Source organism: Brassica oleracea, chromosome C1 (genome assembly GCF_000695525.1).
Source record: "Brassica oleracea var. oleracea cultivar TO1000 chromosome C1, BOL, whole genome shotgun sequence".
In the NCBI taxonomy this organism is placed as follows: Eukaryota; Viridiplantae; Streptophyta; class Magnoliopsida; order Brassicales; family Brassicaceae; genus Brassica; species Brassica oleracea.
In genome coordinates this window covers 42,455,135-42,476,205 of record NC_027748.1, presented here as the reverse complement: position 1 = coordinate 42,476,205, position 21,071 = coordinate 42,455,135, and the positions used below count along the sequence as shown (strand labels likewise).

At 33.1% G+C, this 21,071-nt stretch overlaps 3 protein-coding genes and 1 pseudogene across 5 annotated transcripts; 3 read left to right on the top strand and 1 right to left on the bottom strand.

Moving 5' to 3' along the window:
• The first annotated feature begins 10,398 nt into the window (after positions 1 to 10,398).
• Positions 10,399 to 13,808, top strand: LOC106297490 (probable serine/threonine-protein kinase At1g54610). 3 transcript variants are annotated; one of them, XM_013733818.1, is made up of 8 exons: positions 10,399 to 10,518; positions 10,804 to 10,848; positions 10,942 to 11,409; positions 11,634 to 11,918; positions 11,987 to 12,541; positions 12,990 to 13,090; positions 13,174 to 13,297; positions 13,363 to 13,808. In XM_013733818.1, exons 3-8 carry the CDS (start codon positions 11,014 to 11,016, stop codon positions 13,654 to 13,656), a joined length of 1,755 nt encoding a protein of 584 aa, XP_013589272.1. In that variant the 5' UTR covers positions 10,399 to 10,518; positions 10,804 to 10,848; positions 10,942 to 11,013; the 3' UTR covers positions 13,657 to 13,808. The 3 variants fall into 3 exon arrangements, with proteins under 3 accessions (XP_013589272.1, XP_013589232.1, XP_013589196.1); XM_013733778.1 differs by having other exon boundaries at positions 10,798 to 10,848; XM_013733742.1 differs by having other exon boundaries at positions 10,781 to 10,848.
• A 538-nt stretch (positions 13,809 to 14,346) lies between these two features.
• On the top strand, positions 14,347 to 15,378 carry LOC106295163 (acyl carrier protein, chloroplastic). Its single transcript, XM_013730993.1, has 4 exons — positions 14,347 to 14,453; positions 14,717 to 14,824; positions 14,903 to 15,025; positions 15,107 to 15,378. The coding sequence occupies exons 1-4, from the start codon at positions 14,406 to 14,408 to the stop codon at positions 15,230 to 15,232; spliced, it is 405 nt and encodes a 134-aa protein (XP_013586447.1). The 5' UTR covers positions 14,347 to 14,405; the 3' UTR covers positions 15,233 to 15,378.
• Positions 15,379 to 16,208: 830 nt separating this feature from the next.
• Positions 16,209 to 17,555, top strand: LOC106293097 (phosphoglycerate mutase-like protein AT74). The gene is made up of 2 exons (XM_013728769.1): positions 16,209 to 16,809; positions 16,988 to 17,555. The coding sequence occupies exons 1-2, from the start codon at positions 16,362 to 16,364 to the stop codon at positions 17,446 to 17,448; spliced, it is 909 nt and encodes a 302-aa protein (XP_013584223.1). The 5' UTR covers positions 16,209 to 16,361; the 3' UTR covers positions 17,449 to 17,555.
• A 63-nt stretch (positions 17,556 to 17,618) lies between these two features.
• On the bottom strand, positions 17,619 to 19,806 carry LOC106300710 (annotated as a pseudogene).
• Between the last annotated feature and the right edge of the window lie 1,265 nt (positions 19,807 to 21,071).

Genomic DNA, 21,071 nt, shown 5'->3' with positions numbered 1-21,071 from the left:
AAAAGAGCTTAAAATACATTAATACAAATGTAGAATGTTATTAGAAATTTTAAAACAACAATAAAAATTATAGGCTTCAGTATATAAAATATTTACCAAAAACTCAATATACACTAAAAATAGTTAACACTTGAATTTTGAGAAAATTTCAAAAAATATGACAATATTGTTTTAATGCATAGTTGCATCATGCACTAACATATGATGATGTTTAAAGAGGTTGGAGCTTTTGTTGTCTCTGTTTTTCAAAAAATAGTGATTTTATAGTGGTTATTCCAACGATTTAGAGAGTATTATAAACTTTTACTAAATTAATTGATAAAAAATTATAATGATTCTCATATACCATGAAAAAGTGCTTAAAATACATTAATACAAATGTATAACGAGGTTAGAAATTTTAAAACAACACTAAAGATTATAGGCTTCAGTATATAAAACATTTACCAAAAACTCAATATTTTCGTAGGGGGATTAGGTTAACACATGAATTTTGTGAAAATTTCAAAAAATATGACAATATTGTTTTAATGCATAGTTGCATCATGCACTAACATATGATGATGTTCAAAGAGGTATAGAGCCTTGGTTGTCTCCATTTTTCTAGAGAATATCGATTTTATAATGGTTAGTCTACTAATTTGGGAAGTATATGAAGTTTTACTAAATTAAATTATAAAAACAATTGAACGATGCTCATTTACCATCAAAGAGAGTTTAGCATACATATACAGATATAGAATATGGTTAGAAATTTTAAAGCAACACAAAAGATAATAGGCTTCAGCATATAAAGTATTTACCAAAAACTCAATATTATCGTAGGGGCACATCGATTTTGAGAAAATTTCAAAAAATAAGACAATATTGTTTTCATGCATAGTTGCATCATGCACTAACATATGATAATGTTCAAAGAGGTTTGGAGCTTTTGTTGTCTCTGTTTTTCAAAAAATAGTGATTTTATAGTGGTTATTCCAACGATTTATGGAGTATTATGAAGTTTTACTAAATTAATTGATAAAAAATTATAACGATTCCCATATACCATGAAAAATAGCTTAAAATACATTAATTCAAGGTAGAATGTGGTTAGAAAGTTTAAAACAACACTAAATATTATAGGCTTCAGTATATAAAACATTTACCAAAAGCTCAATATTTTCGTGGGGGGGTGGGTTAACACATGGATTTTAAGAAAATTTCTAAAAATACGACAATATTTTTTTAATGCATAATTGCATCATGAACTAAGATATGATGATGTTCAATGAGGTTTGGAGTCTTTGTTGTCTCCGTTTTTAAAGAAAATAGTGATTTTTTAGTGGCTATTCCATCGATTTAGTGAATATTATGAAGTTTTTACTAAATTAATTGATAAAAAAATTATATTGATTCTCATATACCATCAAAAAGAGATTAAAATACATTATAACAAATGTAGAATGTGGTTATAAATTTTAAAACAACACTAAAGATTATAGGCTTCAGTACATAAAACATTTACCAAAAACTCAATATTTTCGTAGGGAACACATGGATTTTGAGAAAATTTCAAAAAATACAACAATATTGTTTTAATGCATAGTTTCATTTTGTACTAATATATGATGACGGTCAAAGAGGTTTGGAACATTTTTTGTCTCTATTTCTCTAGAGAATAGTGATTTTACAATGGTTAGTCCACTAATTTAGGGAGTATACGAAGTTTTACTAAATTAATTTATAAAAACAATTGAACGATGTTCATTTACCATGAAAGAGAGTTTAGCATACATTAATACAAATGTAGAATATGGTTAGAAATTTTAAAACAACACTAAAGATTATAGGCTTCAGTACATAAAACATTTACCAAAAACTCAATATTTTCGTAGGGGTTAACACATATATTTTGAAAAAATTTCAAAAAATACGACAATATTGTTTTAGTGCATAGTTTCATCCTGCACTAATATATGATGATATTCAACGAGGTTTAGAACCTTTGTTGTCTCCATTTCTCTAATGAATAGCGATTTCATAATGATTACTCCACTAATTTAGGGAGTATATGAAGTTTTACTAAATTAATTTATAAAAACAATTGAACGATGCTCATTTACCAAGAAAGAGAGTTTAGCATACGTTAATACAAATGTATAATATGGTTAGAAATTTTAAAGCAACACTAAAGATTATAGGCTTCAGTATATATAGGCTTCAGTATATAAAGTATTTACCTAAAACTCAACACATAGATTTTGAAAAAATTTCAAAAAATGCGACAATATTGTTTTAATGCATAGTTGCATCCTGCACTAACATATGATGATGTTCAAAGAGGTTTGGAGCCTTTGTTTTCTCCCTTTTTAAAGAAAATAATGATTTTATAGTGGTTATTCCATCGATTTAGGGAGTATTATGAAGTTTTACTAAATTAATTGATAAAAAAAATTATAATGATTCTCATATACCATAAAAAGAGATTAAAATACATTATAACAAATGTAGAATGTGTTTATAAGTTTTAAAACAACACTAAATATTTTAGGCTTTGGTATATAAAACATTTACCAAAAACTCAATATTTTCGTAAGGGTTAACACATATATTTTGAAAAAATTTCAAAAAATACGACAATATTGTTTTAGTGCATAGTTTCATCCTGCACTAATATATGATGATGTTCAACGAGGTTTAGAACCTTTGTTGTCTTCATTTCTCTAATGAATAGCGATTTCATAATGGTTATTCCACTAATTTAGGGAGTATATGAAGTTTTACTAAATTAATTTATAAAAACAATTGAACGATGTTGATTTACCATGAAAGAGAGTTTAGCATACATTAATACAAATGTAGAATATGGTTAGAAATTTTAAAACAACACTAAAGATTAGAGGCTTCAGTATATATAGGCTTCATTATATAAAGTATTTACCTAAAACTCAACACATAGATTTTGAGAAAATTTCAAAAAATATGACAATATTGTTTTAATGCATAGTTGCATCCTGCACTAACATATGATGATGTTCAAGGAGGTTTAGAGCCTTTGTTGTCTCCGTTTTTCAAGAAAATAATGATTTTAGAGTGGTTATTCCATCGATTTAGGGAGTATTATGATGTTTTATTAAATTAATTGATAAACAAATTATAACGATTCTCATATACCATGAAAAAGATCTTAAAAACATTAATACAAATGTAGAATATGGTTAGAAATTTTAAAACAACACTAAAGATTATATGCTTCAATATATAAAACGTTTACCAAAAACTTAATATTTTCGTAGGGGTTAACACTTGGATTTTGAGAAAATTTCAAAAAAACGACAATATTGTTTTAATGTATAGTTGCATCTTGTACTAATATATGATGATGGTCAAAGAGGTTTGGAACATTTTTTGTCTTCGTTTCTCTAGAGAATAGCGATTTTATAATGGTTAGTCCTTTAATTAAGGAAGTATATGAAGTTATACTAAATTAATTTATAAAAATAATTTAACGATGCTCATTTACCATGAAAGAGAATTTAGCATACATTAATAAATATTTAGAATATGGTTAGAAATTTTAAAACAACACTAAAGATTATAGGCTTCAGTATATAAAGTATTTACCAAAAACACAATATTTTACTAAAGGTTAACACATAGATTTTGACAAATTTTCAAAAAAATATGACAATATTGTGTTAATGCATAGTTGCATCCTGCACTAATATATGATGATGGTCAAAGAGGTTTGGAATATTTTTTGTCTCCATTTCTCTAGATAATAGCGATTTTATAATGGTTATTCCCCCAATTTAGGGAGTATATGAAGTTTTACTAAATTAAAATATAAAAATAATTGAACTATGCTCATTTACCATGAAAAAGAGCTTAGCATACATTAATACAAATGTAGAATATGGTTAGAAATTTTAAAACAACACTAAAGATTATAGGCTTCAGTATATAAAACATTTACCAAAAACTCAATATTTTCGTTGGGGTGTTAACACATGGATTTTGAGAAAATTTCAAAAACTACGACAATATTTTTTTAATGCATAGTTGCATCATGCACTAATATATGATGATGTGCAAAGAGGTTTGGAGCCTTTGTTGTCTCCGTTTTCAAGAAAATAGTGATTTTATAGTGGTTATTCCTTCGATTTAGAGATTATTATGAAAATTTCATAAATATATTTATAAAAAAATTATAACGATTCTCGTATACCATGCTCATTTTTTTTCTTAATGTGGGCTTATAGTTTTTAGGCAGTCACTGAAATTTAGAGTGCTTTTCTCATATCAAGGCTATCTAAAAGTAAAACGATCTAGTTTGGTGTTTGTCTAATAATAATTATCAGCCTCAACACTAGTTTTGAGCTCTACTTTGATTGTGATGAGGCATATTATGCAGCTAATATGGTTAATCTTCTTTTCTGTCTCTGCCAAACCTTGGAGTTTATACTGTAATCAATTATGGAAAAAACAGGGAATAACGGTAGCATCAACGGGCATGGCCAATATTGGTGGAAAAAGTATCGCTCAAAGCTTCTAAACCACACAAGAGGACCACTGGTGCAGATAATGTGGTCAAGCGACGTTGTTTTCGCCAACATCACTCTGCGAGACTCTCCCTTTTGGACACTTCACCCATATGACTGCAAAAACGTCACAATCACAAACATGACCATTCTGGCACTGTTCGAAGCCCCAAACACTGATGGCATTGATCCTGGTAAGCATCTTCTCTTCACTGTGTATAGTTATTGGCTTTGATGGTGGCTTAATATCTCCTTCTTGTGCATCAGATTCGTGTGAGGACATGATAATTGAGAACTCTTACATAAGCGTTGGAGATGATGGAATTGCAATAAAAAGCGGTTGGGACCAGTATGGAACTACCTACGGACGTCCTTCAAAGAACATACTCATTCGCAACCTCACCATCCGCTTCATGGTTAGGTAATAGAGAGAGATCACCTTTCCCCCTGAGTAAATGTTAATCTAAATTAACAAATATATTAAGATCCTTAAGATAAATTAAAAAAATTAACAAAAAATTAAAATATAAAACCAAACTCTATTGATAATCTATTAATCACAATTTACAGAAAGAATATCTATCTAATCTATTAAAACTGAAGTACAAATTGAAATTAACCCTTAGTTCACCTTAAATATTACGACTTTATGCCATTGCCTAAACCATGTTTAACACTTAAATTAAACCATCTACATTAACCGATCATTACGTCTATACGGTATATTTGATGGCATAGACTATACCATCAAATAAACCACCGGCTTTAACAACTTTAGCAGACCACATTAATTTAATAGTTCGTTCTATTTTATATTCTTACTTAAAAGCATTATATTTTGTGTAAATTATCATAATAACTATTAACATTTTCTAAAGTTCATATTACATGCTTTATAAATCTATAAAAACATTTATCAAATTATTTATCTTGGCTTATTGTATATTTTAAATTATTATAAGAGTTTGTATGTCATCTATGAGAATTTATAAATTAATTTATAAAATTTATTTTAAATATCATTCTATTATCCTACTATATATTAATTGAGAAGTGATTTAAGAGGTTTTTTCTTATGTGTCGATAAAAAATTGTTATAAATTGATTGGTCGATATTATTTAATATAGATCATTTTTTATATATTTTTAAAATACCTAAAATAATAAATGACAAACAGTTTATATAAATCAATATAATGATTTTATATTGTTATTTAAAAGCATTATATTTTATATAAATTATCATAATAACTATTAACATAAGTTCATATTATATGCTTTATAAATCATTTATAAAAACATTTCTCAAATTATTTATCTTGGCTTATTGTATATTTTAAATTATCATAAGAGTTTTTAAGTCATCAATAAGAGTTTATAAATTAATTTATAAAATCTATTTTTAAAATCTAATCCTACTATCCTACTATATATTAATTGAGAAGTCACTTAAGAGATTTTTACTTTTATGTCAATCATTTATGAAATCTTAAAAAATTGTTATAAATTGATTGGTCGATAATTTTAAATTTTTATTTATTTTTATTTTAATTAGATTTAATTGAAAAAAATAAGTCTATAAATAGTTAATATCAATTGCCAAAAATCAACATAATATTACAAATAATTATTTATGGTAACTATTTGTTGAAACTATAGAAAGAATAATAATGTTTGATCAACTTTTTATATATTTGTAAACTACATAAAATAATAAACAATGTTTTTATTAAAATTGATATAATGATTTTATATTCTTATATAAAGCCTTATATTTGTATATAAAGTATTATAATAACTATTAATGTCTAATAAAATTCATACACGCTTTATAACTCATTTATAAAAATTATAAATACATTTATAAAATTATTTATCTTAGCTCATCATATGTTTTAAATTATGATAAGAGGTTTTAAGTCATTTATACAAGCTTATGAAATATTTCAAAAGTTTCAGTATTATATACCTTCAAAACTTAAGTAATTTTATTAAAAACTGAATCATGAATATTATATATAATTAATTTTAGTACAATTATCAATACAAAATATCAAAAAGTATTTAGAATAGTCATATTAATTCTTTTTAAAAACACAATCCTTCTTAGAAAAATATTTAACAAAAAACACAAAATGATAAAACACATTTTAATTTAAAAAATTATAATAAATATATTGTTTCAAAACATTCGAATCCGCAAAATCGCGGGCATCCACCTAGTAATCATTAAGTAAGACAACTCACATTTATCACAAATCGATTTGTCCCAGTCTACTCGGGTTAGACAGTCTTTGAATTTGCAAATATCGTATATGCTATATTCCTAAGACTAATGAATATCTTCCCATTAATCACGAATATATTTATCTAGATATTAACTAAAATATAATTTATCTAGGTAACTAGTAGGAATACTTAGCAAAATAGTCTATTCTTTTTAACAAAACAATTAGTGACAGTTTGTCCTGTGGGATAGTTGTTAAATGGTGAGGTCTTGGATTCGCCAAGCGCATCAATAACCTACCGGTGGATGTGGAGGCGCTTCCTCCCACGGTGAGGGGTTAGGGTCGGTGCGCAGCAGGGTTTCGCAGGACGGGTTCTCACACTATCATGCGTCTGTTTGCCAAGATACTCAAGTCCCAAACTCGCTAGCTTCTTTGCACAACTCGTCTCCACCTAACCTCGAACAGAACTTCACATTATGCGACACAAAGATCCTCCCATCGTAAGGCTTTAACTTCTCCACTAGCCTCTCAAGTCCAGCCCACACGAGCTTATCAGGCATGTGGAGGAACACCGCACTCGCGTAAATCAGATCATACGTCGTATCCGACCCGAACCGGCACGCTCACGAAAACTCCTTTCTGCATCGCTGGCGATGGTGTAGAAGAACAGAGAAATGCCATTGATGATGAAGAGAGAGAGAGAGAGAGAGTTTAGTGGAAATGAGTGACTGTTATTACATATACCAAAGTAGAATTAGTCTGTCGAGATTAGTTTTGAATTTGATTGAGGATCTTTGTGTCGCATAGTGTTTACATCAGCTTTATCTCTGCTTCGGCCTTGGGATGTTAGTTAAACTAGAACACTACATTATTTACCGAGTTAACTAACTTTGTAGGTTTTATATTGTGACTATTCTTATTGTTTAGCGTTGGATGACAATGAGAAAATATATAATTTCGTCCTGTTACCCAATTATTGTACTGATTGAAATTGTATAGAAAAAGTTCAAAAAAAAATTAGCATGACACCATTATATACTATAATCCTGACTTTTATTTAAATTAATAATAAATGGTTATTACATCTAATAATTTTAGAGAAAATTACTAGAATGTTATAGAAAAGTTGGTTTATGACTAGAGTGTTATACATCTTTTTTAAATTACTAGAATGTTTGTATACCTCTAGTAAATGACAATAAGGTTCTTTGGTTAGTTTTTTAATTAAAATTATTTTAAAACAATAAATCTACATCATTAATTAATTATCCACATCAGCCAGTCGATGTTCATTAACTCAGGCGTGGAAACATAACTCAGCCGTGTCTTAACTACAACTCAGCCAAATTTTCCAGAAATCAAACCGTCGATGTATAAGTCAGCCGTAACTTGTGTACGTAAGTCAACCGTTATCCCATAAAACAGCTAGATTTCTGTAAATCAGCCGTAACTAACGGCTGATTTATGTTCTTAAGTCAACTGTTTTCTCTTAAGTCAGCTGTTTTCTCTTAAGTCAACCGTGTTGTTTAATTCAGCCGCAACGTAGCAATAACTCAGCTATAACGACGTATATAGCGCTTTACGGCTGACTTAATGAAAACACGGAACCGAATTCCTACGTGGCGCCAAAATTTTAATTACGTGGCATTAAAAAGTAATGGCATTCTTGTAAATATATTTTTCTCATAACGTAAAAAAAAGCACACTTGGTGTAAAAAATGGCAGTAATAAAAAAAAGATTTGTATGGTTCTAGTCAATTGTCCTAAAATATGTAATGTTTGAGTAAACTTCCCATAATTTTATTGTCATCTTTTTTTGTTTGTTTTGATCTCTGTCTTAAACTTTAATCTTAATAACTTTAAAAACCAATAGTAACTAAGTTTGAAGGCATTCAACCAATAGAAAAATAGTAACAACTTGAGAAGATATAATATATATATATATATAATAATTTAAAAGATTTATATAATGGACAATTCTCTCAAAAAACTATACAAGGGCTTAAAATAGTTTGAAGTTATAGTCATCTCCTTGTCAACTCAATCCTGATGTTCTTTTATGTAATGTGCACGTTGCAGCATTGTGCTGGCATAAATTGCTTGGATGTCTTGAACTCGTCTGTTTCTAGTGATAAGAGCTATCTCTTCACTGGAAGCCGTGATGACACTCAAGAGATGGGCATTTGATGGGAATGCTACCTTTTGCTCAGCTACGTTTGAGTCTCATGTTGATTGGGTATGGACTTTTTTCTCACACTCAATATTAAACTGTATAGGGATGATTAGTAATTAGGATCATGTGTTGAATCTTGTGATGTTGTACATTTGATCATCTTAACCCCCCTCGTCCTTGTTGATTGGTCAGGTTAATGATGCTGTTTAGGCTGGTGAGAATATTCTTGTTTCTTGTCCTTCAGACAATCAAGCAATGAAACCAATCACTTAAAAATATGTAGTATAACTGGTGAAATATAGTATTTCATTCATTTCATAATATATGATGTTTTGGCTTAATGCACAAAGATTAAGAAATTTATATTCTTCTAGATAATATTTTTAAAGATATAATTTTAAAATCTTTCAACCAATTATAAAAAGACCGTAAAATCTTTTTGGCTGAATATTTTCTAATAAAGTTAAAGTTAACTTTAAAATCTCAAAACATCATATATTTTGAAATAACATAAACCTTTTAAAACATCAAACCGAGTGAGTATAATAGAGAGGAAAAAACAAAGCACTAGGGAAGCTCCTCTATTCACACAACAAAGAGAAAGAAGGACCGGAATGGGCCAAGCTAAATCATTCTCTTGGGCCCATAAGGCGGAAATGCCCTTTTATAAACGCAGCCATCTGTGATTCTTTGATTTGCTTTTCAAACCTTCTTAAAAAACCTTACTGACTGTTTCTTAAAACACAAGTTGATGTTACGAGTCATAAAAATGTATTGTGACTATTGTCTAGAAGATAACATAAATATTGTAAGTTACCATCGTTGGAATGAATAAATACATAAAGTATACGAAGCTTTCATTAAATTAAATCAGAGAAAACCAAAAAATGGTTTGGACAGGAGCAATCACAAGTTTCTGAGCCTTTGTTCCTTGTATGGTTTACAAAAGAGTCTTGATAAAGGAACTTCTTTGATTGGAGAGATGAAGTAAACTCTCATTATACATATCATAATTATTCTTCTTTTATAATTCCCATTTTAACTTTATTAAAATCATGGTATTATTTTAGTGATTCATTCCAACATATTAGGTGGATGTCTACCAAATATTGTTTTCTTATGTTTAAACTAATATTGTTTGACCAACTATACTATAGCTCAAACTATTATTTTCATATATTTGACCATTGTCACTGAAAAAAACATCCACTTCTGTAGCACCATTAGATCTTACATTAAAAATGAGACTGTGAATGGAATGTTTTAAAAGAAAAACACACTTTAATTCAACCAAAACTTTATGGTCTACAAATTTAAAAAGAAGGAGAGAACAGAGGACCAGTAAAATATTAAATAGTGGTCACTCTAAGGTTGGTGGGGGCTGAAGAGTAGTAACTTTGAGCCTTTTGACCTGTTGCGTCCAAAAACAATTACACGTATTAAAACACAGACAACAGATCTTTCGTCTGTTTCCTCTTTATTCCTTTTTCTTGTCTGATTCAAACGCCAAACAAGAAAAACAAAACATTAGTTTTGGAGTAACTAAAAAAAGCAGTTCAACCAATCCCTTGTTCTTCAGATTCTTACTCAGAAGGTTGGTTCTCTTTCCTTTCTTTCTTATTAATGCTCTTCCACTCTAGTGTTAATTGGTGGTATGTATCACCTTGCCTTTGTCTCCATAGCCTTTAATTGATTTATCTTTCCCTTTTTTTGTACTTTAAAGGTTCGATTTTTAAAATCTTCTGAGCGTCACATATCCCTTTCTCTTTGTGAAAATTTTGAAATCTCTCTAAACAAGTTTTTCAGATCTTTTGACTTGTCTCCACAACCTTACATCATCTTGTCTGAAAAACTAGGTTCTTGTCTGTTCAAGTTTCAGATTTGACCATCTGGGTCTCCAATTTCACTGCTCCTCGATCATAAAGTAAGTAACTTTCTCCAAATTTTGAAACCTGATTCTCGATATGAAACACTTGCTGGGATTTGAATTGTCCAATTACGTGTGTGTGTGTTTCAGTTAACAGTTGGATTCAAAAGAGATCTCTTTTTAGGAAACATGATGAGCAAATGAAGGTTAGTTTGATGAGAGATGGGTTGTGTATTGGGTCGACCCGGATCGCCAGGATCAGTAGTTAGCTCAAGGATCGAGTCTAATCGAAAGGAAGTAAACAATGTCTCCGTGACTAAAACCGAAACCATACAAACCACTAGTGTAGTTGTTGCTTCTGCTTCTACTAGTGAGGAGGTTAGGAATGATGAAGCTGTTGTGAAGAATCACAAGGAAGAGAATGGCACCAAAGAGAGGAAACCTAGAGGGGAAAGAAGAAGGTCTAGTAAGCCGGACCCGAGACGTAGCAACCCACCAAAGAACTTGCTCGGTGAGCAAGTTGCTGCCGGATGGCCACCGTGGCTGTCTGAAGTATGCGGTGAAGCTCTTAACGGATGGCTTCCAAGAAAAGCTGATTCCTTTGAGAAGATTGAGAAGGTAAAGATTAAAAAAACTCTGTTTTTGTGCTCTGTTCTTTGGGTTGTTAAAGTCTGTTGCTTTGTGTGTAGAACAGAAAAAACTCTGTTTTTGTGTTCTGTTCTTTGGCATGATGTTGGGTAATTAAAGTCTGTTGCTTTGTGTGTGTAGATAAACACTCTGTTTTTGTGCTCTGTTCTCTCTGCCATTGGGTAGTTAAAGTCTGTTGCTTTGTGTGTGTGTAGATTGGATCAGGAACGTATAGTAATGTGTACAAGGCGAGAGATTCGTTAACAGGAAGCATTGTGGCATTAAAGAAAGTTCGGTGTGAAGTTTTGGAACGCGAGAGCTTGAGATTCATGGCAAGAGAGATTCTGATCTTGAGAAGATTAGATCATCCCAATGTCATTAAACTAGAAGGTTTGGTTACTTCGAGGATGTCGAATAGTTTATACTTGGTGTTCCGTTACATGCATCACGACCTAGCTGGTCTAGCTGCAAGCCCGGACATAACATTCACCGAGCAACAGGTCAGAAACTCATAGTTTGTAATAGCATAATTATCCGTGTTGGTAGTAACAATGGCTATGTTTTTCAGGTTAAATGCTACATGAAGCAACTCCTCTCGGGGCTCGAACACTGCCACAACAGAGGAGTTCTCCACCGTGATATCAAAGGATCAAACCTCCTTATAGACGACGGAGGAGTTCTTAGGATAGGCGACTTCGGTCTCGCAACATTTTACGATGCCACTAAAAGGCAAAGGATGACAAACCGGGTTGTTACTTTATGGTACAGAGCACCTGAGCTTCTTCACGGTGTTGAAGAGTATAACGTAGGCATTGATCTGTGGAGTGCAGGCTGCATTTTAGCCGAGTTGTTATCAGGCAGACCGATCATGCCGGGTCGCAACGAGGTGGAGCAGTTGCATAGGATATATAAGCTGTGCGGATCGCCTTCTGAAGAGTATTGGAGGAAGATTAGGCTTCCTTCTCATCAGAGGCATGCTCATCACAAGCCTTTGCCTCAGTTTAAAAGAAAAGTAAGAGAGGTTTTTAAAGACTTCTCTCCTCAGGCGCTTTCTTTGCTCGATACGCTTCTGGCTATTGATCCTTCTGAGCGGCAGACAGCTTCAGATGCGTTGATGAGTGATGTAAGTTTTTTATTTACAATGATAACTTTGAGCCTTAGTCCTGCGGATTTGGTTTATTCAGTTAATTCGGCTCGGGTATTTTCAGTTTCGGGTAGTTTGGTTCGGCCTCATTCCCACCGATGTAAACTGGAAAAAATCGGTTTGGTTTTTCGTTGATTTTGGTTTTCAATTTTATTTCGAAAATAATTAATCTTTTTTTTTGTTTCGGCTAGAATTCAGTATAATTTTCTAAAAATATCGGATATTTTTGTTAAATTCGGTAATTTTGGCTAATTCGATCCGGTTCATTTCAGTTATTTATTTATTTTTGAAAATCAAAAACCGAATCATTTTTAAAAACCCCACCGAACTAAACCGAACTGAAAACCGTAACTGAACCGAAAATTTTGGTTCGGCTGGTTCGGTTCAGACAAAATCCCTATGGCTGATTTGTTTTCTTGATGTACAGTTTTTCATGACAAAGCCATTTCCATGTGAACCTTCTGATCTACCTAAGTACCCTCCAAGTAAAGAGATTGATGCCAGGAAACGAGATGAAGAGTTTAGGAGGTAAAGTTTTTTCAGTTTTCTTTGTCCTCTTGTGACTATGTTTGGTTTCTGTTTGCCTAAGAGATGCATTCATGTGTCTGCAGACAAAGGGAAGCACGTAAGGTTCAAGGAGAGAGCAGAAGAAGAATCAGACTACCTCGAGAACGAGCCCAACCAAGAGCAATGGCTGCTCCTGAAGCCAATGCTGAGAATCAATCCAACATTGATGTAAGAAACGAAACAATACTGTTTTTACTTCTCAGTTCGTGTCTGAATCTTTTTATTTGAAACAGAGGATGCGTATGATCACGCATGCGAATGCTAAGAGCAAGAGTGAGAAGTTTCCTCCACCACATCAAGACGGGTCGCTTGGTTTTCAGGTGGGATCTTCACGGAGACTGGATCCATCAGAGATACCGTTTAGCTCAAACTCGCTCACTGCTTCTTACTCCAAAGAGCCGCTTCAGACATGGTCAGGGCCTTTGGCTCCCATTGGAGCGTCTGACTCAAGTTCACAGAGGAGAAAGGATGTTAACAAGGAGAGAAGAATGGCTGCTAAGCTTAAAGGGAAAAGAATCGTTGTTTAATGATATTATTATTCCATTTTGATAGAGATACTTTGAGAAAAATAGTGCTGTTTTTTTTTTGGTGGGTTATATGTTTCTTATTTGTGATATTGTACAAGAGCATTCAAATGAGGCTACCTTACATTATATGTAAAGTTTTTAGTTTTGCTGCCTCGGCTTCTTACCGTTTAGGAAACGTGTGGGGTTTTATTAGCATTCGTTGTAAGGAAACAACACTCTTTGTGTATGCTTTTACTTTTGGCTCATGGGGTTTGTTGTGTTAGTTAGGAACTTGACTTGTGTCTTTCTATAGGATATGATTGGTAAGCTATGGGTATTATTTGGTTCAATTCTAACCAATGGAGAAGGCTGTAATAAATATATGAGAATGAAGGGTAGTTGTGACAAGAAGTACATACTGTATCTAACTATTGAGTGGCCGGCCACTGTGGTCCCATTCGGTTGGTAAAATGGTTAATACCGGTTTGATAGGTCCACTTCAATTCAATTAAGAACCGGTTTGACAGGTACACTGTTATTAAACTTCGATAACCGTAAAGCCACTGAGTTAATTTTGGCACAATATTCGCACGTGCATGAGTATCTATGGGTCGAATATTTGCATGGTAATACGAGGCCCATGTTTTCTTCTTCGCAAGCGACGTCGTTTTGGGTGCACTAACCTTTATAAATGTAACTAGCTACCTTGGGGACATCACGCTCTTTGTACACTCCGCCATCTCTCTCCATCTCTCTCGTGAGTAACGAAAATGGCGACCACTTTCAGCGCTTCAGTCTCCATGCAAGCTACCTCTCTGGTAATAATCTTCTTCTTTTCACGATTGGCACTTTATTTTCCAGATCGTTCGCTAACCGTTACGATGTTACATCATTAGCCGTCTGTCACAGTTTAAAACTTTGAACGCACGTTAATGATATGATCATTTCAATTTAATTTACATTCTAATGCGTTTCAGAAACGTTTTGTGTGATTTAAGGCTGTGATTGTTGGATATGGTTGTGAAAGTTACAGAACGTTGGTGGTTTGAATGAAAACGCTTCTTGTATTGATGAACAACAGGTAACAACAACGAGGATTAGTTTCCAAAAGCCGGTTTTGGTTTCAAACCATGGAAGGACTAATCTCTCCTTCAACCTACGCCGCACTCGCCTCTCAATCTCTTGCGCGGTATGTTCTGTTTTCTTTTTGTACACCACTGACCATTTTCTCCTGTTTGTTGACATCTTAGTACTTTTGCCTTTATAGGCCAAACAAGAGACAGTAGAGAAAGTATCTGAGATAGTCAAGAAGCAACTCTCACTCAAAGACGATCAACAAGTCGTTGCAGAAACCAAATTTGTCGATCTTGGAGCAGATTCTCTCGACACGGTATGTAATTCATCAACCAAACCATTCTCTTTGTGAATAAGAACTTGTAGAGTTTGTATTAACTAAGTGTTTTGCATGCAGGTTGAGATAGTGATGGGTTTAGAGGAAGAGTTTGGTATCGAAATGGCAGAAGAGAAAGCACAGAAGATTGCAACAGTTGAACAAGCTGCTGAACTCATTGAAGAGCTCATGCAAGCCAAGAAGTAACTTCAAGTTTTAGTTTACCCCTCAAAATAAAAAACAGAGCAAGGCTTTGATGAGTTTGTTGTTTTCATTATGTTTTTTTAATGTGTCAAGTGAGTCTGTCCTTGTCCTAATGGTTTAGTAGTATCTGTATCCACGAGTTTCTATCTGTCTCCTCTGAATCTTGTGCCCTAAAATTTCAGGATGAATATCATTTTCAAGAAATATGTTGTATGTACAAGGAGTTTTTTTGGTACCATTAACACATACAAAGAGTGTGCCCTAAAAGGAAGTTATAACAGCTTGATTCATAAACAATCTTGTAGAAAGTTTTATATGATATACTATAAGATTTTCACATACAAACCAACAAGATTTCAAAGGCTGACACTTTTCATCTCCTAACTTATTTTTTGGGGTGCACAAAAAAAAAAACTAATTTTTTGGGCTCGTTCTAGACCCAAAAAGCTTTTATTGGGCTACAAATCATGAAACTAGTTTAAGGGTAATGAAATCAATTTCCCTTTTTAGCAAAGATTAAAATATCAGCTGACTTTATTAATACCTTTTTTTATAAAGAGACAGAAATGGTGCCATGGTGGCAAACCACATTGGGACATTTCCAGATTGGATCCTTAAATCTCTATTTAAAAATTTCAAAACATAACGATTACTTTCTCTCAACTTATTTTTTGGGGTGCACAAAAAAAGAAACTAATTTTTTGGGCTCGTTCTAGACCCAAAAAGCTTTTATTGGGCTACTAATCATGAAACTAGTTTGGGGGTAACCGTATCAATTTCGCTTTAACCAAATACTAAAAAAACCACTGGCTTTATTAGTATCTTTTTTTTCTATAGAGACAGAAATGGTGCCATGGTGGTATGCCGCATTGGGACATTTCCAGATTGATCCTTTAATCTCTATTTAAAAAAATTCAAAACATAATGATTACTTTCTCTCAACTGCAATGAACAAGAAGACGTGGATACTGGATAATATCCTTTATTAGCTTAACAAACAATTAGTTGTTAATATTCCGACAAAAAAAAAAACATAACGTATGTCTGAATATACGCTTCATTTATGCTATGACATAACAACAATAACATTAACTGTCTGAACCAATAACCCCTAGAAAATTGTTCATCCTCCATGAGTTCAGATAACAAACTGCTTCCGAAGCGAATCATCCTCGTGCGTCACGGCGAATCCGAAGGAAACCTCGACACGGAGGCGTACACCACGACCCCGGATCACAAGATCCAGCTAACCGAGTCCGGTTTGCTTCAGGCGCGCGAAGCAGGAGCGCGTCTCCGCTCCCTGCTCTCCTCCAATCCTTCTTCCCCTGAGTGGCGCGTCTGCTTCTACGTCTCCCCTTACGATCGCACGCGATCCACGCTCCGGGAGATCGGACGGTCGTTCTCGCGCCGCCGCGTGATCGGCGTTCGAGAAGAATGTCGGATCAGGGAACAGGATTTTGGGAATTTTCAGGTTAAGGAGAGGATGAGAGCGACCAAGAAGGTTAGAGAGAGGTTTGGTCGGTTCTTTTATCGGTTCCCGGAGGGTGAATCAGCCGCAGATGTCTTCGACCGTGTCTCCAGTATGTTTCCACTTCCCTGCTTGTTCCAAATGATCGAAAAAAAATCGTTAGGCACTTTATAGAAGATTATTGATTATACTTGCGAACGCCTAGACTGATTTAAAAGAAAAATAATTAAAAAAAAAAATGGTTTAAGAAAAATCATTTTTTGGTTTCTTATGTGTTTCCCTCTTTACAGGTTTTCTTGAGTCTCTATGGAGAGACATCGACATGAACAGGCTTCACATGAACCCGACCCATGAGCTAAACTTTGTGATCGTCTCACACGGGTTAACATCGCGTGTGTTTCTTATGAAATGGTTCAAGTGGACCGTGGAACAGTTTGAGGCTCTGAACAATCCCGGGAACAGCGAGATCAGGGTTATGGAGTTAGGACAAGGAGGTGACTACAGCTTGGCGATTCATCACACGGAGGAAGAGTTAGAGAGATGGGGTCTGTCACCTGAGATGATTGCAGATCAGAAATGGCGGGTTAACGCGCATAAAGGCGAATGGAAAGAAGATTGTAAGTGGTACTTTGGTGATTTTTTCGATCATATGGCTGATTCAGACCAAGAATCCGAGACTGATGCTACTGAAGAAGACAAGTTAAATCTACTAACGAACACGGAAGATAACAATGAGGAGTTATGCAGCTGATAGTTAGTGGGTAAGTGTTGTACAAACTTGTGTGTGGTCTATAAGATAACGTTACAAGATAACTTTTATTGAATCAGAGCATTTATTATTGTGAAAGGAAATTTATTAGAGAATGCTCTGTTTTATCACACTTGAAAAAACAACAAAAGACCCCACTAAAGGTTCTGATTTCAAGACGACACCGTCTGGGAATATGTACCGGACAGAATTTTCTGTGAAACAAACCGGTTTGCAGCTTCGGTATAGTGAATTCCATCCCAGTTAACATATTTGGAACTATCATTACATGCGTTGGATGTTACTGTCGTACCGTTTGATGTCCCTGTTGAACCGCAGTTAATCTGATCATTGTAGTTCAGTGGCGGTCCTCCGGTTCCACAACATACCATTATGGACTGATCAAAACCTGTTAACATACCCAAAAATAGTTTTCAGTCACAAACTACCAGTAAGGTTAGGTATATACATAGTCGATTTTTAGCTTATCGAAGTGAAACATTGGTCTACCCCTAAATTTTTTAAAGTTAATGTATATTATCAATTTATTTTTAAAAATTATTAAAAATTCTTATTAAATTGTTTGGTTCCCAAAATTTCTTGACTAGTCCTAAGTATATACCAGCCTTAGGTTCAGTTTAGTATGCTTACCATATTTGGAATGATTCTGGATGAGGTCAGATTTGATCGAGAAGAGATCGACGTACGTGAAATTAGCATCACGATATTGTTGAGTAAAATTTCTGACAAGACCCTGAAGCTGTAAATTGAAGAGCTTGGCAGCTTCGTTGTGGCCAATGACACAACCAAACTTTTGGTTTCTCTCTCCCGAATATTGACACCATCTGAGCTAAACACCCAATTGGTCCTGTGTTGTGTATCCAAAAGTTTCTCGCACCCCCTTCCCAATATAGTCTCTAGAAAAGAAAACATAAGTTACAGAAAAATGAATTAATTTTTATAATAATGATAATAAAGACTCATCATGTAAATACTGACATTTATTCCATCTTTAAATGTATTTATGATTGTAGGAATGACAGCAGCAGCTTGATCTACTGTCTTGCCGTAAATTGCACCGGCTATATCATTTTGTCCGATATCAAACATGTACAATCCATTTTTAAAATGATCTTCCGACGGTAAGTTTTCGAGAGTTTTATCTGAAAAAATATACTGGTACGAATAAACTTACGTCTATAAGATAATATGAACCGGACAAGTTTATATATATGTTGATGAAATTTAGATACCTTGTTGTATTAATTGAAGAACTTTGTATTTGAAGGTGACGAATTGAGCTACTTGAACACCAAAACCAAAAGGGCTAAAGGATGCAGCATTTGCCTTCTGAATCGTTGATCCACCAGCAGCAAAATTGCAGCCTCTCAGGTAGCTTTGTGTGCTTACTGAATCCAAATAAGGTCTCAAGTAGGGTCGACCAATTGCTTCCACTGCATAGAAGACCCAATTTTAAAGCACGTTGAAAACTTCTCGGAAGCCATTATTTTCATTACAACAAAAAAAACTCTTAGCTTTGATCTTATAAACAGGAGTCAGTTATTTCTTTTCAGTCTTTAAGTTTATAGTTTATAAAAAAAAACTGATTTTAAATAAATTATTAACATTAACAAAGAACACTAAAACTAGTCTTATTTTTCTGTTAAGCGAAAGTGTTGCGGGTCTTATGGTTCATATGAATCCACATAAATCACACTGTGAGTCTGTGAATAACATGAGCTTGAAAGCTGCATTGGAAAAATCAATTAAAATTCTCTGGCAAATATTAATTTACCACAGAAAATAGTGCGAAGTCTAGAAAGTCATGTTTTTAGTGGACTAGTTTGATATGGTGCATGCAACGCGTTCAGTGAGAAAAAAATGTTATGCAGGAAACTAATTAGCACAAAAAGATATTGCTAAGTCTAGAAAGTCATGGCTTTAGTGGACTAATTTGGTCTGGTGCATAACCATAACAAAACTGTCGTGGTACACAATTTGTGAAAGTATATAAGATCAACAATCATACGTAAAAAAGTTGTTTGTACAAAAAATAAAGGAAAAGGATAGGATTTAGGAATGAAGAATTACTTAGAAAATCGACGATGAGACGTCCGTCACAGAATCTTCCAGTAGATGGAGGTTTAAAGACGAAGGATTGTCCATTGGGAGGTGGGAGACGGAAACCAAGACCAGAGGTGAGTTCTCCGGTGTCGGAGTTAGAGTCTCCGAAGTTGAAAACTGCCGCAAAATTAGGAGAAATCGGAAAAGAACCGGCCAGAAGAGGCTGAGTATGAGAGATGGCTACAAATGATAACAATATGAAAAGGGAGTGAAAAACGGTTTCCATTGCTTAGTATATTTTTCCTTTCCTTGGTCAAATGCTTAGTATACTTTCATCTTCTCATTATTGCTTATATTTATATGCAAATACAAATATATACATATGCATTTGTATGTATACATAAGAAATGTGTATGTGTGCACAATGTATAGATTAATGAAAATAGAATGGAGTTTTTTTGAAATATGGAAATAAAGAATATGATCGTGTTCCTCCCGCGGTAACACTTTTTTATTTTATCTTTTTGGGGTTTTGCGGAATTCACATCCATATCGTTGTGTCATTGTGTTAATCATCGATATAATTCTGTCATTTTGTCAATCATCGATATAATTATGTTATTATGTTAATCAAAGACCATGTTTTCGGTAGGTGAAGATTGAAGAGTCGAACAAAAGTCAGAAAACGAGGCTTCATTTTTGTTAAAAGTTGTTGCTTAACGACCTATAATTTCTTTTATAAATAGATAATATTGTTACTCAAAAATAACTTCAAACAAGTTTCATAGAATAAAGTGTTCTATAAGTATTTTGGCTTCAAAATATAGATATTTTCATATTTATATCTATCAATGTAATTTTATCTTTTTGAATATTGTATAACCAATTATAATCTGTTGGGTTTTTTTCTATAATAGGTCAAATTAGATTTAGTTTATATAGTAAATGTTTTTTTGAAGATTAATAATTATTTTCGTCAACATGCTTTTAAGTAAAACAATATATATTATTAGACATAAGAAACAAAAAAAATTAAAGAACATACTAAATATAAAATTTTAAGTATAGTTAGGTTTGAATGTGGATGAAGAATGTTGTAAAATTTCTCTATAAAAGTTGGTCAGATTTCGTGAACCACCAATTGTGTGTTGTACTCTATCGTTCTTATAAATCTGATTTATCGTAAATCTGATGTGAGATTACTGTGCATGTGACTATTAAACTCGTCATGTGATACTGACCTTTATTCCATCTTGAAATTTATCTGGATTTTAGGAATGATACCAAAAGCTAGATCTAGTGTCTTGTTGAAAAATGCACAGGCAAGATCATTTTGTCCAACATCAAACATAAACAATCCAAATAAGGCCGGGTTGACCAATTGCTTCCATTACATAAAATGCTCAATTTTAAGCACACTGTTTAAAGCACACTGTTTAAAGCACAACAGAATCTCTCATCTTTGATCTTATAAACAGAAGTTAGTTATGTCTTTACAGAGTCTTTACGTTTAATACTTCATTGACCAAGTTAATCATAGTCTTCAAGGAAAAAAAAAGTTA

Excerpts from the sequence above, each read along its gene's own strand:
- LOC106295163 (XM_013730993.1), top strand. The coding sequence starts at position 14,406 with ATGGCGACCACTTTCAGCGCTTCAGTCTCCATGCAAGCTACCTCTCTG. Across the intron at positions 14,825-14,902 it reads GCCTCTCAATCTCTTGCGCG|GCCAAACAAGAGACAGTAGA; the intron begins GTATGTTCTGTT and ends TTGCCTTTATAG. Across the intron at positions 15,026-15,106 it reads GAGCAGATTCTCTCGACACG|GTTGAGATAGTGATGGGTTT; the intron begins GTATGTAATTCA and ends TTTTGCATGCAG.
- LOC106297490 (XM_013733818.1), top strand. The coding sequence starts at position 11,014 with ATGGGTTGTGTATTGGGTCGACCCGGATCGCCAGGATCAGTAGTTAGC. Across the intron at positions 11,410-11,633 it reads CCTTTGAGAAGATTGAGAAG|ATTGGATCAGGAACGTATAG; the intron begins GTAAAGATTAAA and ends GTGTGTGTGTAG. Across the intron at positions 12,542-12,989 it reads CAGATGCGTTGATGAGTGAT|TTTTTCATGACAAAGCCATT; the intron begins GTAAGTTTTTTA and ends CTTGATGTACAG.
- LOC106293097 (XM_013728769.1), top strand. The coding sequence starts at position 16,362 with ATGAGTTCAGATAACAAACTGCTTCCGAAGCGAATCATCCTCGTGCGT. Across the intron at positions 16,810-16,987 it reads TGTCTTCGACCGTGTCTCCA|GTTTTCTTGAGTCTCTATGG; the intron begins GTATGTTTCCAC and ends CCCTCTTTACAG.